At 44.2% G+C, this 14901-nt stretch overlaps 2 protein-coding genes across 8 annotated transcripts in view; one reads left to right on the top strand and one right to left on the bottom strand.

Annotated features, from left to right (window-relative positions):
• Positions 1 to 7285, bottom strand: part of IFT140 (intraflagellar transport 140) — an 87198-nt gene extending 79913 nt beyond the window's left edge. For all 3 annotated transcript variants that reach the window (XM_083412488.1, XM_083412487.1, XM_083412486.1), the window contains exons 1-4: positions 7162 to 7285; positions 5224 to 5379; positions 4148 to 4369; positions 2470 to 2591 (exon numbers count right to left, since the gene is read on the bottom strand). In XM_083412488.1, the coding sequence (XP_083268614.1) occupies positions 2470 to 2591; positions 4148 to 4369; positions 5224 to 5370 (491 nt within the window). In that variant the 5' untranslated portion in view covers positions 5371 to 5379; positions 7162 to 7285. The remainder of the gene's footprint in view (positions 1 to 2469; positions 2592 to 4147; positions 4370 to 5223; positions 5380 to 7161) is intronic.
• A 1293-nt stretch (positions 7286 to 8578) lies between these two features.
• CRAMP1 (cramped chromatin regulator homolog 1) overlaps positions 8579 to 14901 on the top strand; it is a 41122-nt gene continuing 34799 nt past the window's right edge. The window contains exons 1-2 of one of the 5 annotated variants that reach the window (XM_083412497.1): positions 8579 to 8834; positions 11709 to 12130. In XM_083412497.1, coding sequence (XP_083268623.1) covers positions 11710 to 12130 — 421 coding nt within the window. In that variant the 5' untranslated portion in view covers positions 8579 to 8834; position 11709. Of the gene's footprint in view, positions 8835 to 10876; positions 11538 to 11708; positions 12131 to 14901 lie in introns of those variants that run through there. The other 4 variants (XM_083412495.1, XM_083412499.1, XM_083412498.1 and 1 more) reach the window with 4 other exon arrangements.

Here is a 14901-nt window from a genome sequence, read left to right on the forward strand (position 1 = left end):
GTACCAGCCACCAAAGGAGTCAAGCAGGGTTGCATTCTAGCCCCAGCCTTATTTAACTTATATATCAATGACATGGTCAAACACCTAACATCCCCAGAGTTCCATGCCCCCAAACTGGCCGAAAAATCAATTTCATTGCTCCTCTATGCGGACGACGCGGTTCTCTTATCACGAACTAAAGTAGGCCTCAAAAGGCTACTAAGAGAATTCTCAGCTTACTGCAGGAGAGATCAACTGGTGGTCAATCACCAAAAAACTAAAGTCATGGTCTTCGCTAGGAGACACAGACATCACAGATGGGAGATGGACAATCAGCCAATAGAACAGGTCAAAATTTTCAAATACCTCGGAGTAGTTTTCCAGTCAACAGGGGCCTGGGAGGCCCACCACAAATATGCTAGGGAAAAAGCATCTCAAAGCGTCAAAATACTGTCTCGCTTTTACTTTACGAAGGGGGGCAGACATATCCCAGCAGCTTTGGAGGTCTTTCAAGCAAAACCCTTGGCACAACTACTCTACGGGGCCCAAATCTGGACGGGAAATCATTGCCGCACACTCGAAACGGTCCAGTCTAAATTCCTAAGACAGATTCTAGCCGTTCCATCATGCGTACCAAATGCGGCCCTACGGCTGGAGACCGGTCTCCTCTCCGTCGAGACCCGGACCTGGATAAGAACATTCAACTATTGGCTTCGTTTAAATTTAAACCCATCCGGACTATTACCTCTAGTAGCACGAGACGCTCATAGAAGTCGGTGGTCCAAAGTAGTGCATCAAAAACTACTTACATGTGGCCTACAAGCACAGCATCTCCTGAAAGTGGGTCTCCCCAAGGCAAAAACCATTATCGATCAGCGCTTGAAGGATATTGAGCAGCAGAATAATCTGGCCTATATTAAGAAATTTAGTGCTTGGTACGCTTATCTGCCCCCCTCCCATTTTGATTTTCGGCCACCTTATTTGTCTACCTTAACCATTCCAAAACTTAGGCGGGCCTTTACACTGGCCAGACTAAATATGTTACCGTCAGCTGTTCTTGAAGGTAGATATCAAAAAATTCCATTTGAGAACCGGCTCTGCCCCTGTGGAGCTGGCTATGTAGAGACGGCGTCACACGTTCTCTTGTCTTGCTCCCTATATAAAGATCTCAGGGACGAGACCATCACGCCGCTCCTATCTGCCATCCCCGGCCGCTCTTGCGAAGCCAAATTGTGCTCACTTCTAGCCGACCAGAACAGCTCGACAACAGAGAAGGTTGCCAAATTTATCGAGAGAGCAATGAGACTGAGAGCTGGTATCTGAATGATATCAGTGTGGTCACCCGGATTCCTCGTCTGGGTTTTTATGATTATTATCATTATGTTTTATTATTATTATTTTATTACTTCTGCCAAGTTTTAAGTACTGAGATTATTAATTTACCTTGGGTTTTAATAGGTCACAAGATTTTAACTATATTTGTAATGTACTTCTGTTGGTGTTTGTCTTTCGATGCTATGGCCTGTTGGCTATGCAAATAAAGTTTTATTCTTATTCTGTTTCGGTGACAAGCAGCACTTTTAATCTGCTCCAAGGCCATTTCACCTCCTGTCCCACCCCACAATGACACTGTGGAAGGGTCAGCGTCATGGCCATCATGGCATAGTGTCCTTCCAGGGTCACTGCCAAGGATAAAAAGATGCCTGTGGAGTTAATTACTGTAATGTGTTTCACAAAGGGCTGTTTTTGAAAATCAATCAGAAACCTCAGTTATTTCAGAATATGGCAATTTCAACAGGTCTAATCTGAGTAAAACTTAGTTGAATACCACCCCCTGGTTACCAACAAGATCTCACCACAACAAAAGAGATTTTGCTTGCTGTATGTTGACAAATCTACACTGCATTCAGAAACAATTCTCTCAGGTCTTTCCTAGCTTTTGTTGCTGCTTTTTGGTATTTGTTGTTATTTTTCTTGGTTTTATTTTGCTTTTACTAAAATTTAAGTAAGACACTCTTAATGGTAAAAGCAGGAAATAAATTTTCCAGATAAATTAGAACAGAAATGGAGATTCAAAAGCGACTAACATGAGAGAGGATGTTGTCAGTTGCAGGTAACGATGAACTATATCTGGACAGAGAGCAGGAGTGCAGCCAGAATAGAACTGGTGATGGGACCATGAAAGCAGAATAGAAAAGCAGGTTCATAAGAAGGCAAAGGACCTGGGCATGACACTGAAAAAGTAGATTAATTCCAATAGAGGATTTAGGAGGAAGGCAGACAACAGGAAGTAGCAAGGTCAATTAGAAGATGGAGTAGAAGCTTTAATGAACATAAATGGTGGGAGTATATGAGTTACAAAAACACCCAAAATAAGAGGAGGTCTGATCCAACATAGATACTGTTGACTGGACACTGAGGAAGTCAGCAGGTCCGATTCCACCTGTTTTCTATTGCCTATCAGAAGTCTGGCCAGAGCGTGCTACTTACTCGCCAGGAGGGGGTGGTCGGAAGATGCAGTAATTGAGATGCTTTCCATATTCATGCTTAAGCAGAGGGGGGCCCTGAACTCTACCCCGCTGGTCCATCCTCCATAACACAAGGACACCAAGCTATAAAGGTTACAAGAAAAATTAAGATAGTTGACACAATGCTTTTATTACTGGCATTTTATACTGAGAATTGTGGCGTTGTTTTAGGATTGTTTGACAAAAGCTGGAAATAAGCAAATAAAGATAGAAAATACATTCGGGGGGGGCAGAGGGCAGGCAGGGGTGGGGAGGCGCATGCCCCAGGGACGTGGCATGCCATCGGCGGGGGCGTTGTGCCCAGCGTGGGCAGGGGGCAGCTGCGATGGCACCCCACCGGGGTCGCACTGCCAGGGGCGCTGCGCTCCCCCCACTCCTTTTCCTCAGCCAGTGGATCCAGCGCATTGTAGCACATGACATCAGCATACACATGACAACATTAGTCTCTGATAGCCAGTGCTAGAAAATAAACATGAACAGGTTGAAAATTGCAGCTGCCATGTCATATGAGCGTCATGAATAAGCCCGAAAGTTTTTCATTTCCAATTACTTTCATTTTTTTAAAGTAGCCAAGCAAAAGCCCTCTGTTCATCTACAGTGCACTGACCATTCTACATCTATGCTCAGTTTGCTAATGCATCCTCTTGGAACGTGGGTGGAGTGGGCTTACAGGTACCTGCAATCTCCACGCATACCCCACAGGCAAGTACTAACTTTCAAACAGGAAACAGACAATTTTAATAATAAAATTTTAAATCTCTGGAGCCAAAGCCACCTCCACAAACTACTATTAATGTTGTTGGGTTTTTAAAAAACCCAGAAGATCCTGATGACAGCTCTCCCATATCACCTGGTTTGACCCTCATGTTGCTCTCTTTTTCATTTTGCAAACACACAGCAGAGAAATATCACTTTAATGTTGACAAAACAGAACAAGCTGTGGAAACATACACTGGGCTTTTTGCTTTTCAACAATACCGTCTATTCCTGTCTGTTCAGGACCTTCCTGCACTCTTATTTTGATACCCTTGCATTAAACAAGGAAGAGGTAACACAGCTCTTGAAAAAGCAGACGGAACGTGGTGCATGAGACACAATGTGCTGTCACTTCAGTTAGCCACACACAACGGGCTACACACTGGCAACAGAATTCGTCACATCAACAAACCAGTCGAAATGGCACAGACTAAATGAGTCCTCTGGGGGTTGTATAGCTCAGACATTCTAAAACAACATAGACAACACCAAAAGACTGTAGGGTTGTGTCTTGAGGGGCTCCTACACTATAAAGGGACTTTTCTATTCATTTCCATATCACAGATAATTCCCAGCATTCCCACAGCAAACACAGGCCAATGGAGGTTTAGAGCTAGACAACTGTACTGTCTGCACTCTCAGAAGTCAATATAGTACGCTAGAAAAGTAGTCCTAGGTAACATAAAGTCCTGTGGATTCTGGCACTCCATTCCCAATATTGGCCTCCTACTTTGTTTCCCGGTCCTTTAGAATGCCTCTTCCTATTCTTGTCCCAGGACACTGTTGCCACCTCCACATTTCTTTCAGTTTATTATACAGCTGCATGTCTGTAGTACCTATTAAAACTATGTTCATCAAAGAACCATTCTGATTTTGCTACTTACTTTGTCGCCAGAAACTAGTCGGGTGCCATTAGTACTCCAGTTTAGAATTGTAATATCAGCATTATGGTTGGAGGGTACCGCATGATGTTCCTTGTCCTGCTTGTTCACCACCACCACGTCGCCCATCTCACAGCCCACTGCCAGTATCAGTTTGGTTGGATGCCAACTGAGGCATGTGGCCTGGAAGCTTCTTTCCAAGTGTGCATCACACACATATTCTCCCTGCAAACAACACGACGCAGATCTTTTTTACATTCCTTCTTTTCAGCCTTCTGAAAAGTCAAGCATTCTGAGTTCTCCAAATAAACTGGTGTTCTACCTCCAGAGGTCATTCTAGCTGCTATCATGCGTGATACAAGAAGCCCTCCTTTTCTACCTTCCACTGAACTAATTATGTTTAAAAGAAAGTTAAAACTACACTGTAAGCTGAATTTTGTTGTGGGTAGAATGTAGAAAAAAAAGGCCTATTGTTTTGCTCTGCAGTGCATAAACACACTAGGAAAAGGGTTTGCATTGGGGTGGCCCTCCAGATATTGTTGAACTTCCTTCCAACTCCCATCAGTCGCAGGAAAGATGCTTTCTTCCTCCTACAAGTTGGGCTTTTGTAATTATTTTTAATGCTTTCTGTAAAAGTCTAACTGGAAAAAAACAACCAAAAAAAGGCCTCATCGTTCTTCTCAATTGAGAAAACAAAGGGTAGGCTCTTCTCTCTCTCCAGGTCTTGCAAAAGGTAGCACAGAGGATGGTGCTTTCTCTAAAGGCCCAACTTGGAAGAGGGGAAACCCTCCGTGTTCCTTTCCCAAGACAAGGTGGAATGGAAAAGTGTTTTATATCACGTCTAATCAGAAGCCTGTGGGCCGAGTGTGTGTTCTTAAAATATTTGCACAGCACCTATAAAACATTAGACATAATAACAGCAAAGTAATAAATCCTGAGGTAATTCAATGGATTTAAAGTGAACTAGGACACTGTGTATATATAACACATAAAAAACTGAGTTTAACAAAACTGAACACTGCAGCAGTGTTCAAAGCTAGTGGAAAAAAAGAAAAAAGAGAAAGTTTTAGAATGCTCACCTGTTCTAGAAAAATATCCACACTGCCACCAGAGTTTAAATTAATAGATGCGACAGCCAAAAATGGCTGCTGAGGGTGCCAAGCTATGTGAGAATGGCGTCCACGGGACTCGAGAGCTTCTATACGATGATCAACGTACACAGCCATGATAAAGAGCTACAACACAAACAAGTATTTAGAGACAAACTAACTGTAAAATAAGTCCTGAGCATCAATAGGAAATGTAGTCTAATCTACATATTTAAAAGATATAAAAAATTAAATATTTTTGCATTCCATTACAGTGCAAATACAAGGAATTTAAATTTATACTTTTTAAACAGTAGCCCTTCTCTCCCCACCCTACCAAGGTGAGAAGTGGAGGGGGAAATGCAGCATATGTCTACCAAAGCTCATCAGTGGCATTATTTCTGCCACCCACCAGCAGGTCAGAAAAACCCTTGCTCCAGACGGGAGCTGGGAGATGTGATGTCCCCTACAAGGCACTGGATCCTGCAGGTCACTAGGTCAATCTGGTCCAGATTCACTGAGAGTAGGCTTCCCATAATGGTCCTCACAATACCTGCAGTCATCACCTACTGTGTTACTGAGTGATAGAACTCACCTTCATGTAGTCTTATTTCATTGTATTCACCCGGCACGAGGGGTGAAATACGAACTGTATAAATAACCCAGGCTAGAATGCAGATAAAACATATACTAAACCATTATTTACTTCTAGAAAGTAATGGCCAGAACAAGTAGCTGTTCTATACAGAATACTAAAAGAAGAATTTTATGGTTATTCTAACTTAGCCAGCTCTCATTTGAAGGGCTGAAGAACATTGGAGCTAAAGGAGGGGAGCTTCTGAGGCCATGTCAAATGTGGCCACCATACACACTTGGGGCAAGCATGGGAATGAATACACACCAAGAGGAGAGAGGGAGATGGCTGTTGTGTAATTTAGATATGAGCCAAGTGAGGAGGGGCAATACTTTTTTGCTTTCTTACGCGTCCACCACATGTGGAAAAAGGTGCCCTGTCTTAGCATTTCCTTTTTTTTTTATTTTTTGCGATTCATCTTTATCGGTTTTTTACAACAGAAATGCTTACTTAACATAAGATCGCAATGTGAAGTTTCAATTTCTTGTTGATATACAAATATTTCCAAATCATAGTAAAGGGGAAAAAACAAAAATATATTCTTTGCCATTCAACTTATAGATGTTCTAATTATCTCTGACTTCCCTCCCGTTCTTACTTGGTTCTTTTAAAGTTCTTGGTTGGGATGCCTATCATTGTGTATCTAGATCAGGGTTTCCCAAACTTGCGTCTCCAGCTGTCTGTGGACTACAATTCCCATCACCCCTGACCACTGGTTCTGCTAGCTATGGATGATGGGAGTTGTAGTCCAAAAACAGCTGAAGACCCAAGTTTGGGAAACCCTGATCTAGATTGCTGGTAACCAACTCATCCCCTCACTTTTTGATGTTTCTCATTACTGTACAAGAGTTAATCTAAACCAGTCAAAATTTTAGCATTTCCAGCATGCATTGGATCCTTTCTTATACAGTACATCTTGACGAGTTTGCTGGGTGTTAGAGATACCATCCGTGGAGCATTTTAAATTCCTGCCTGGGTCTCACAGGTGTTAAAAAGGCAACCCAAAAGGTGAGAAGCCTGAGCCACAATATTAAGCACAGAGACAGACATGCTGAAACGCTCCCCATCGCCCAGCATGGCCCTCACACCAACTCATCGGGTCTCATCGCCAACCTGAGTGCGCACGAAAGTTACGTTTCCCTCCCTTCGCCCATGACAGGGCCGGCCCCAGAGGCGCCAGTTCGGGCCACGGCCTTCGCGAGCAGCAACCCCCACCCCCGAGGAGCTTATCGAAAGAAGCGAGTCCAAGCTGAATCCCAGCCTGCCCCCAGCCCCACCTCGAGTTTGTCGCTTACCGGCTCACAGCGCCACCTCAGCCCGAGAGAGAGGCCTGGCGGGCCTCAAGCCCGACTCAACGAGATGCTGAGCGTTGTTACCCTTGACAACGGCGGCCGTTACGGAAACACCCGAACACGGAGCCGAAGGCACGCGAAGTTTTCCGAAGGGGAACGCTTCGCGGAAATCTTCACGGAAACCCCCGAGCTCCCAACTCGCTTCCCCTTAGGTCAGTTGTGTTTCTGTAGGAGCAAGGGCGCTAGTTCCAGCTTACTTGTAAGTAGTTTAAGTTCCTGGTGGTTTAAAAAGCTCCCTTTTCCTTAAGGCATTCCTTCTAAGGAGAGTTGAACCTCCATTTCTCTTTCTCTTCATGTGTGCAAAGAACGCGGGGGCTTTGGAGGGGGGGGGGAAGCAGATGGTTTGCATGCATAAGGTCTCAGGTTCAATATCCGCCATCCACAGGTAAATAGAAAAATCCCAATGAAAAGCGAGAGAGGCCCTGCCGGGAGCGCAGGCAAAACTGGTGTTTATTTTTATGTTGCAAATACACACACACACACAACCTGCAGACTGAAGCGATATACTCAAATGAATTCTTATCGCTAAGAGTCTCGTTATAAATACTGTATGGAAATAAATTCTGCTGAATGCATAAACTGGCTCCTTTAACGCGCCCACGGATCCGAAATAATTCTGTAGTGAGCAGAAAACCACAGGAATGGCTCACAACGGGCTGGAGTTAGTATGGTTTGCGAGGCAATAGCTATGATAATTTCATCTTTTTAAAAACAGTTTTCCACGTCGCTTCCAGCTACATCAGCAAAGAATCTGTTGGCATCTTCAAGAATAACCGATTATTTACCTTCTAATGTTTCCTGAACTACAACACTGAATCTCACCAGGTGCATGAAGATGCCATAATAAAGCAGCTGCCTTTTAAGATGCCCCCAATTAAGCAGAGCATGCCTCTGATGAAGGAGACTCTAATAATCTACCAAAGCTGACTCCATGAAAAACAGTTATAATACTCTACTACAAGACCCTTTGTTAACGCTGCAAAACTCAACAAGCCTCCCCCTATTAAAAAATCCCACCGGCTATGTAGTCTATTACCACCTGCCAGTCAAACAGGAAACTAGCCAATGGAAATGCTAGCAGATGACACGGGCCCTTCCCCTTTACGATCGGCTCGCGTCTATTCCCTTCTAGCCAATGAGAATCTCGTTCTAACGCTTCGGCCCCTCTCCCGCCCTCTTTGCTCTTCCCTCGAATCTCGCCTCCTAACTCCCGCCTCGCCATTGGCCCAGTTCTGGTCCGGTGTCATCAGCCGCGCGCGGCGCTTCGATTGGTCACCTTTACCACCGCAGCCTCAGGCTCCGCCTTCCTGCTAGCTTCGGCCGGCCAATGAAGCGATTTGTTTGGGGTCTGTGGGGGCGTGGCTGTCTGCGCGCTCAGCCGGGCCCGTTGGGTGCTTCTCCCCAGCCCTTTGCTTCCCGCCCCTTTGCTGAGCGCGGAGGCAACGAGGAAGCGGAAGGGGACCTTATCAGTCTCCAGTGTACGAGCAAGGCGTAAGGGTGGGAGTAACAATCCAAGGGGCTGGGGAGATTTGGGCAGCGGAGCGGGACCTTTCAAGATCGGCCTTTAGGCTGCAGGGATCTGATACCGGCGTCGCAACGGTGCATCCATGCAGCAGGTAGGACTTGGGCCCAAATGCTATTCCTTGAAGATCGGTTCTTCCCTTTCCAGGATGTGTATCGAGAAGACTTCAAATGCACCACTAAGCTCGCGTGTTAGCTAGAAAGTAAAATGCAGTGGGACTGACTTCTGGAGAAATGTGTATCGGATTGTAGCCTCGGAGCCCCGGCTGTCGGAAGTGAGATTAGTAAAGGGCTCACTTTCTTAGAGCGGGTCTGGAGGGAAGAGATTCGTTTCCTTGGGGCGGATCTGGAGCGGTAAAGGGCCGCGGGGACGATTTAGAAGACGGCAGAAATCATTACGTTAAACTCCTGCCCCAAAGAGAACGGGAAGGAGTGAAATCGATTGGGGATTAAGAAGGAATGATGGAGAACTTTGGGAAGCTAAATTGTCCTTTGCAAAAAATATATTACATCAACACAGTTTGACAGGAGTGACGTGGGACCTGAAGTTGAAACTGGAAGCAGGGGGAATAATGTGGGTGGAATACTTTGCATTCGGGATGAAGCCAGGAGGCACTGGACACTATTTGGGGAGAGCACGGGAGAATGGGTTGGGTATGTTGGCGTTAGTAACGTTCAAACAGACTAGAAGATCCAGCCTCTTTACAATATTGGGCCCTCATCCTGGATGTTGGACGTTTATTTATTTAATCACCCCTTGTGTGGAACTGAATGCTGTAAATCTTTGGTCTTTCAGTAGCACAGAATAATGAAAAAAAAAAATCAGTCTTTCAAATGTCAGGTGATCGTCATTGCTTTTCTGACTAGTCCTGTGTGTAAAAAAAAAAGATGACTTTTAATTCCACATTAAATTTTATGGATTTAAAAAAAATTGTGTAAACTACTGACACAACATAGAATAGCCCAAAACAATTAAAAAGTGTGCCAAGAATGTAAACTTGAAGGCTTGGGTTCCAGCTGATGCTTTCTAACAAATATATTTCACAGAACTTTTTTTTGGGGGGGGGAGATTACTTCCATATATGTTTTAGGATTGGGTTTGAGGCAGAGAGGAGTGATTGATAGTCATATGTAATGAAACCATTATGAAACAACTGCATATCCCTTTCTAAAATGTGTAATACTGATGTTCATTTCAATGAGTGCTGCACTTTTAGTCTGAATTCTGGGATTATTTTTGTTGGTTAGTATATTTTTGGTGGTGGTGCTTGAATTTTGATTTCTGTTGTGGGAAGGAAATTGCATTTTATGTATAAGTATGTCACACTGAATTCAGTGGGACTTGCTTCCAAGTAAGTGTGCACAGTTTTGTAGTGTTATTGTCCTCTATTGTACTCTTGAATTGTTACTTTTTTGAAAGTTGTTTTGGCTTTACGGTACCATGCTTTCAATCACTTTGCAATTTTTTTGAAGTTCACTAGTTTAATCTTCATGTGCATTGTGTGTGTGTGTGTGTGTATGTATGTGTGAAATACAGAAAATGTGTTGTGGGTCACAGCAGAATATGCTGACATAGCATTAGGTAAACACCGAACTCAGTAATGTGAAAGTAGTAATAAAGATTTCAGTAGCATCTGAGCACATTTGTTAAACCCTCTGTAACTATTGGGCAAACTGGCTGGTCACGTATGTCTTAAGGGTGGGGAACTGTTTTGAATCTGGTTTGAGTTTAGCTGCGGTTATTCCAAATGCTGAAAAACCCATGCTATAAGAAAGCAACAACAACAAAAAGTAAAAGAGAAAGAATGTCTTTAGGAAACCATAGCTCTTTCTTTAGCTATTTGAAGTGAAACCCTTAAATAACTCCCACGTTTTCAAATGCAAAACTTAAAATAAAATGGCGTGCAAGTGGCGCTTTTGGGTTTGTGTTGGTTTGTTTTGTTGTTGTTGTTTTTAAAAACAACAAGCTAATGTATTAGTTGTTGGGGTTGGGTTGGCGAGGAAAATAAACCTGGCACTCTTCTGGTTTGGAGAGGAGAAAAGTCGCCGTATTTAAGGGCGATTCGGAAAGGTGCTGAGCAATTGGGAAGTGGGTGTGTGGGGAGTTGTTGGAAATCTTTGTAGCCTTGGCCAGTCCCAGTCCTAGAGAGGCAGACACACACACACACATACTCGCACACACACTCGCTCGCTCTCTCGCTCACACACACACACGAGAGAGAGAAAGAGAGAGAGGGAGGGAGGAGGCGGCAGCGAAGCTGCTTGCTGCATCTAGGAATATGAATTTCCCCCCTCAGTAGGTCGGATCGCCTCGGCTCCATGGTGAGGAGAAAGAAGAGCCCCCCTGGCCCAGAAGACCCACACAATGGGTAGGATGGGGTGGGGGAGAGTCACTTTTTAGGGGACATTTCTCTCTCTCTCTATCTCATATTTTCCCCTCTCTCTTTTTGCTGGTCTCTCTCCCCGTGTGCCGACGAGGGTGCTTCCCCCCCCCCTCCGGCTCCTCCTTTCCGTGGCTGCCGAACGCTTTCCCCCCCAAACGCCCGAGTTTGCCTCGGCGGTTTTCCTTGCCAAAGGCGCCCTTAACCTTCCCGGCGAGGGGGCAGGGGGCTGCCCGGCGGCGCTGGCTACCCTTTGGAGGGGTTCCTGGCCTCCTTCCCCCCCTCCCCTCGCTTCCCCACCACCGGCACAGGTTGTTGGGTCGGGACAAGCCAACGAAAGGGGATTTAGTAACAAACAACGGCGGCCATGTTGAGAGGAATTTCTGCAGCTAAACTTCTCCCCTCTGAAGGCAGGCTGTGTGTGTTATGTGGGTTTGCGCGTTGTGGGTTTGCATTGTGCTTCGGGGTGTTTTATATTTTTTCCTTGTTCCTCTGAAGGGGTCTCTTGGTTGACTTTGTGCCCCCTCCCCACTTTGTCTCTGTCTCCTTCTCCTTCTCCTCCCACCTTCCTCCTCTTCCTCCACATAGGATGACAGTGAAGCTGGGCGAAAGCAGCAGCAGCAGCAGCAACACCAGCACGACTACTACTGAGGAAGGCTTGAGGAAGCTGGGCAAGCGAGCAGGTGAAGAAGAGTCCCTGGAAGAAGGAGCAGGCGAAGGAGGAGAGGCAGCTCCCAGCACCAGCAGCACAAAGGAAGAAGAGGCGATCACTCAAAGCAACACTAACCGGGGGCCCTTCTTGGCAACCTCCACTTTGCCCCAAGCCCCCTCGTCGTCGTCCTCCTCCTCCTCCGTCCAGCCTGCCCACAGCAACGACCAGCATCATTTCCTCAGGTCCAGTGTCAGACCTCAGAGCAAGAGGTTAAGGAAGGATTCTCAGGCATCCTGCGCAGTTGGAGGTGGCAGCAGCAGCAATGCAACCGCTGCTGCATCAGCAGCAAAAGGAAAAGGTACAGTATTGACCTCGCACCCCTCCTAAAACACACATGCCACGGGGAGGAAGGTGCCTTTGGCATCCGTTGCCAGTTTTGTCCCCTTGACGCCTTGCTTGGGTGATTGTTCTTGCTTTGCGTTTCTGCCACTGCTTTTGTGCATCCCGAGGTTTTTCGCTTGATAAATCTGTAGTTTTGTTTATTCCCCATATGCATAGAAAAGGGACCAGGAGCCTATTACTAAAGGGCATTTTTTAATAATCCCTGGAGGGGGTAGCATTGCTGCTGCAGCAAAAACAGCCAAGTCTTGTGGTGCCTTAAAGACTCACACATTTATTATAACATCACATTTGTGGACCAGAGTCCATTTCAGCATCTGGTGAATTTGACTCTAGTTCACAAAAGATTATGTGTTAATCAGTTTGTGAATCTTTAAGGCATCACAAGACTTTGCTTTTGCTTTAACTAGCTGTGGTAAGCTTTAAAAGCCATGGTCAGTTGATTGGGGTGGGGCTATTAAGTTAGAAGTGAGCTAGAGGTTTGACTCCCTGATTCCATCCTGAGTAGCTAGCATTTGGCTTTTTTGTCATTTCAGTTGTTACCAAATAACTAAGTAGTATTTATTGTCCTTGTCAAAAGTTTATTTGTGAAACTAGTTGTGATAAAAGATTTAATTCTGGGGCATGTTTGGTTGTGTATGACACTAAGCCATGGTTTATTGAACATTGGTTTGTTAAACCATAGTTTGTTTGATCAACCATGCCCTCTCTAGAGGCTTCACTAGGCTTTGATTACTTCCATTGAACTGCATTCTGAAGCTTAGGAACCTTGATTGTTTTAACTATTGCTTGATGTTGTATACAAACTCAGCACCTTCCTTAACCATGGTTGGTTTGTTCACTCCTACCTTAAGCACTAATTAAGTCACGAAGGCATAAGGCAAGAGCATCTTGAAAACAAACCAAGCTGTTACAAAGTAAGCCATGGCTTGCTGGTTGTCTGTGGGACAACACCTGGTTTGATAAATAGACCGTGGCTTGGCATTGCTTCATAAGTATCATAACCCATGCTGCCTTATGCTCTTGATCAGTGAACTTTTTATGTGTTTGTCTTAAGCATGGCGGATAGCTGAACAAATTATTGTTCTTGAGGATATACAGCCCTTATTCATTGCCATCTAACTCCTTATTGTGTTGGTTAGTTGGAAGGCATTTTAGGTAATCCTCAGTACCAATATTTGACTAAGGCAGGCATAGGCAAACTCTGCGCTCCAGATATTTTGGGACTACAACTCCCATCATCCTTGGCTAACAGGACCAGTGGTCAGGGATGGTGGGAATTGTAGTCTCAAAACATCTGGAGGGACGAGTTTGCCTATGCCTGGACTAAGGTTTTATTATAAAGAACTTTCTACATCCCAGGATTTATTTTATTATCAAATTGCCTTTATAGGAAAAAATTAAATATTTAAGACTTTAAAAACAACAACACAAAAATGGTAATGAACAGCTTCATCTGTTAAAAAATAAATCCTCCCAACATATATTGGATGCTGAGAGACCTATTTTTTAACAACAACAACAATAATAATAATAATGCTGAACAGAAGCACATTTCATAAGATGCTGCCTATTTATGCAAACCATCTAAATGCTGGAAGATTTCTTTTAAATAAGAATTGCAGCACCTTTTATATAAATATGTATTATAGAAGTCATTAATGAAGATATTGATGAGAAGTCTCATGTCAGATCATATTCCCAAAGTCCAGAGGATTGATCTCAATATTTTCTCATCACATAATTGGTTCTGTTTTAACTTACTATCAGGGCAGCGAGTACAAAAGCTTGTGGATTCATTGGGGAAATAGACATTTTGACTGCAAACCAGTAAAAGGGAAAAATGATTCTATCACATTGTGCAGAAATCCCATTTTGGTTGCTTAGTGTATTTCTCCCTTGCGCTATTTCTTAAATATGCATCCATATACCAGCCCCATGAAATCTTTAGCCCCAATCCAGTGCTAGTCGCACTAGTAGCCCCTTACATAGATGCTCATTCCCATCTACAACAAAAGACACACCTAGCCATATTAGTGGTGTCTAGATAAGCATCTCATAGCATATTTGCATTTTCTGTGCAAGCTTATCCTCCATTGGCACTCTATTGTTGAATTGGGGCATTTTCCTTTAAAAGAAGGTTTTGATAATCTGAAGTTGATCTAATTTTTATTTTATTGTTTACAATTAAGGAAAACATATAGGATTCAGCAGTATGCAAGCTGATCTGATTATTAGTAATAATTAGGAACATAGGAAGCTGACTTCTGTGAAGTTAGATGTCCAACTAGCCCAGTATTGTCCACTCTGACTGGCAATGTCTCCCTAGCACCAGAGGTATTTCACATCACCTGCTACCTGATCCTTCTAACTGAAGATGTCAGAGAACGAACCTTGGAATCCTGTGCTCTTCCACTATGCTATGGTCCATCTCCAGTGTTTTTTTAATTGCATTGGGCAACTTTTACCCCTGTTTCTGCAGAAGCCACAATGAATTGTATGGCAGTTCTGTAGAAGTGCAGCCATGTTCTTGTGTAGTTTGTGCAGAGCTATGCCACATGCTGTGTCCTTAGGCAAACTGGGCACATAGGCTCTGGAACGCAAACAGAAATACAGGAAACCATTGGTTTGCATCTTGTTTTGTTTTTGCAGTCCTGTTGCTGAAGAGACAATCTTCTTTTCAACTTACCTCTTCAGCGGTGGCAAAAATCTCAAGTAAAATTTTCTGTT

The sequence above is a fragment of the Podarcis tiliguerta genome (assembly GCF_965153285.1).
Source record: "Podarcis tiliguerta genome assembly, chromosome: 14".
NCBI lineage: Eukaryota > Metazoa > Chordata > Lepidosauria > Squamata > Lacertidae > Podarcis > Podarcis tiliguerta.